The sequence below is a fragment of the Protopterus annectens genome, chromosome 7.part1, assembly GCF_019279795.1.
Source record: "Protopterus annectens isolate FY-2018-M chromosome 7.part1, PAN1.0, whole genome shotgun sequence".
Classification (NCBI taxonomy): domain Eukaryota; kingdom Metazoa; phylum Chordata; order Ceratodontiformes; family Protopteridae; genus Protopterus; species Protopterus annectens.
Window position 1 is genome coordinate 336,538,443 of NC_056740.1, and position 2,471 is coordinate 336,540,913.

The window sequence follows — 2,471 nt, forward strand, 5'->3', positions numbered from 1 at the left end:
TGCACTTTGCTGGTCTGGAATGATGCCACAAATGATGTCAGCAGTCTAAACAACACAACTTAAGTTCTTATTCATCTGCTCCTAAAAAATCTAAAGAGCTGAATTAAAATGACATGCAAAGCAACATCTTTTCCCTTACCTTAGCCATCCTGAGCTAGTGGGAAAGAAAATAAAAAGGTATCAATCCACATTCTCAGAACCAAGATCATGTAATAGTCGAGAGGATGGACAAGTATGGAGCTGTTATTGTCTTACTTCCTGATTCTAAACTACAGAGAAGGTACAGATGCCAGTGGTGGATTTAGGCTTGGGTGCAGGGGCGTGTCCCACCCCCATTTTAAAACTGATGTGCATTGGTGGTAACTGGCACGGATGTTGGCTGGCGTACACTATGGTCAGCAATGGGGTAGCAAAAAAAACAAAACAAAATAAAAGTCCTTACTTGGTAATGTGCTTCAGGTTTTTAAGGTCATGCTGGCATTTTCTAAAATGGAAGGGCCATATACATGAAACAGCATGCATCAGTTAATATATGGTAGCTGTAGACATGAAGTGCAAATGAAGTGCATGCTGGGTACTAAAATATGTCTATAATATCTTCCATTCTGGCAAATTCTATCATTTCATAAATGGGGGCAGTACAGAGATAGGAGAACACTTATATCAGCTTATCTAACAGATGCTAAATACCATAATTTTAGAAAATGGACTCTTCCAGCATTAGACTTCCTTTGGTACCAGAACTAGGTTTGTTTTTTGACTGACAGGTCTTCTGAATGTTATGCTAGTATATTGGTTTAATGTACCATCTCTTTTATGTTACTATGACTTTGAATGTGTACTCACATCTTCTAGAGGTGTAACAGAAGCACTTTCTCCTCCATAATATGAGTTTCGGTCCATATGGAGTACCTTTTTCCCACTCACTGACATAATTCCTGACAGGATGCATTCCTGCAAATAGAGATAAGAAGTGGTGTCAGAATAAAGCTGTTATTTCTCTTCTCCTACTGGAGACTGTTTTATAACTATAGACTACCATGTGATGGTTTAATGACAGACCTGAAATGTTTAGTTGATTGGGTTTTAGTTCTCTAGCTTCTGTGGCATCTACCAGATAATATTAATATAATTTAAAAACTTATTTCCATTTGACCTCATTTTTGCAGCTTTCATCAAGTCCATCTGTAACATCTTCAGCTTTAATCTCCAACTGAGTTAAGCTACTTAGAAAATAAACAGTACAGTTTCTAAATGGAAGGGGTTACTGTGATTGGAAATGGGAGATGTCATATCTCCCATGGCTGCGATCATATACACTTTCCAAACAGAAAAGATACATGAGAATCAGCAGCCCAGCTATATCTACCTAGCCTAACATCAACCATCCCTCCCAGTTTATCTTTACAACAGGTCCAATCAGTTCCGTAATGTAAGCTCCTAGTTAAATAAACTCTCGTCCAGCCTGCAGCTGCCCTTCTGAGCTTTAGAAGGTTTAAAAAGTAAATGCTTAAGTTCCACAGAGCTCTATACCTGTAATTCTTAGGGACACATTAACGTACTTTTGTGGCAGATAAAGAACTCTTTACACCAAAACACAAAAGTGGCAGTAGGTAAGAATAGTTTAGGCCTACCTAGGCAGTCCATATCCAGCTAAAGAAAATATATTTATTTTACTCTCACTGAAGTCTCCCAGTGTTAGTGACTCTAACATATTTTGTGGAATGTGTCATGCATTCTGAAACTTATCAGTGGAAGAATGCGTGCATAGTTCCTCTGAGTCATTCTCGATGACTTGTCAAATTGTACCCATTTGTTCATATACAGCTCCTTCTCTGAAATAAACTGATTTGCAATCCTTTATAGATTTCTTAAAATATTTAGAAGCCTCTATCCCAAGATTTTTCTTTACAGCACTCTATAGATTTCTTAAACATATTTAGAAGCTTCAATCCCTAAACCTGCTGTATTTATGTTGCTTGCTAAAAACAATATTTGCACACTGCTCACACTGCACAAAGACACAGACACAACTCCAAACTACCTTAACCCACCTAAACAACACTAAACCCAAATATGCTCTTAGTTCAAAAGAAAAAAAAAAAACACAAATGAGATATAAATAAATGGAAACACTGACATTTCACATTCACTTCAGTGTAAAAGTAACTTCACAATACTACAAGCACAAAATACAGTCACATAACATCTTCAAAAGCTACTATCCACCTAAATTAACCTGATAAAAATGAAGTGCATTATTCTTAAAATAATAAAAGAAACAATTAGAATGTAAAACAAAATACTTACTCCAACTAACCTATCAGAAAATAATGTTATACACAACACAAACCCAGTTTTAATTTATCTAAATCAAGTAAGCTTAAACTAACTATTAATAATAATAAACTATAAAACTAATAAATCCTATCATAGCCTCTGAAAATTGGCTTTGTTCCAAGTCGGACTTT

General features: G+C 35.9%; 1 protein-coding gene across 1 annotated transcript in view; it reads right to left on the reverse strand.

Annotated features, from left to right (window-relative positions):
• Window positions 1-1,302, reverse strand: part of LOC122807582 (rab GDP dissociation inhibitor beta-like) — a 461,207-nt gene extending 459,905 nt beyond the window's left edge. The window contains exons 1-2 of the mRNA XM_044078496.1: window positions 1,246-1,302; window positions 847-954 (exon numbers count right to left, since the gene is read on the reverse strand). Of these exons, the coding sequence (XP_043934431.1) occupies window positions 847-954; window positions 1,246-1,302 (165 nt within the window). The remainder of the gene's footprint in view (window positions 1-846; window positions 955-1,245) is intronic.
• Between the last annotated feature and the right edge of the window lie 1,169 nt (window positions 1,303-2,471).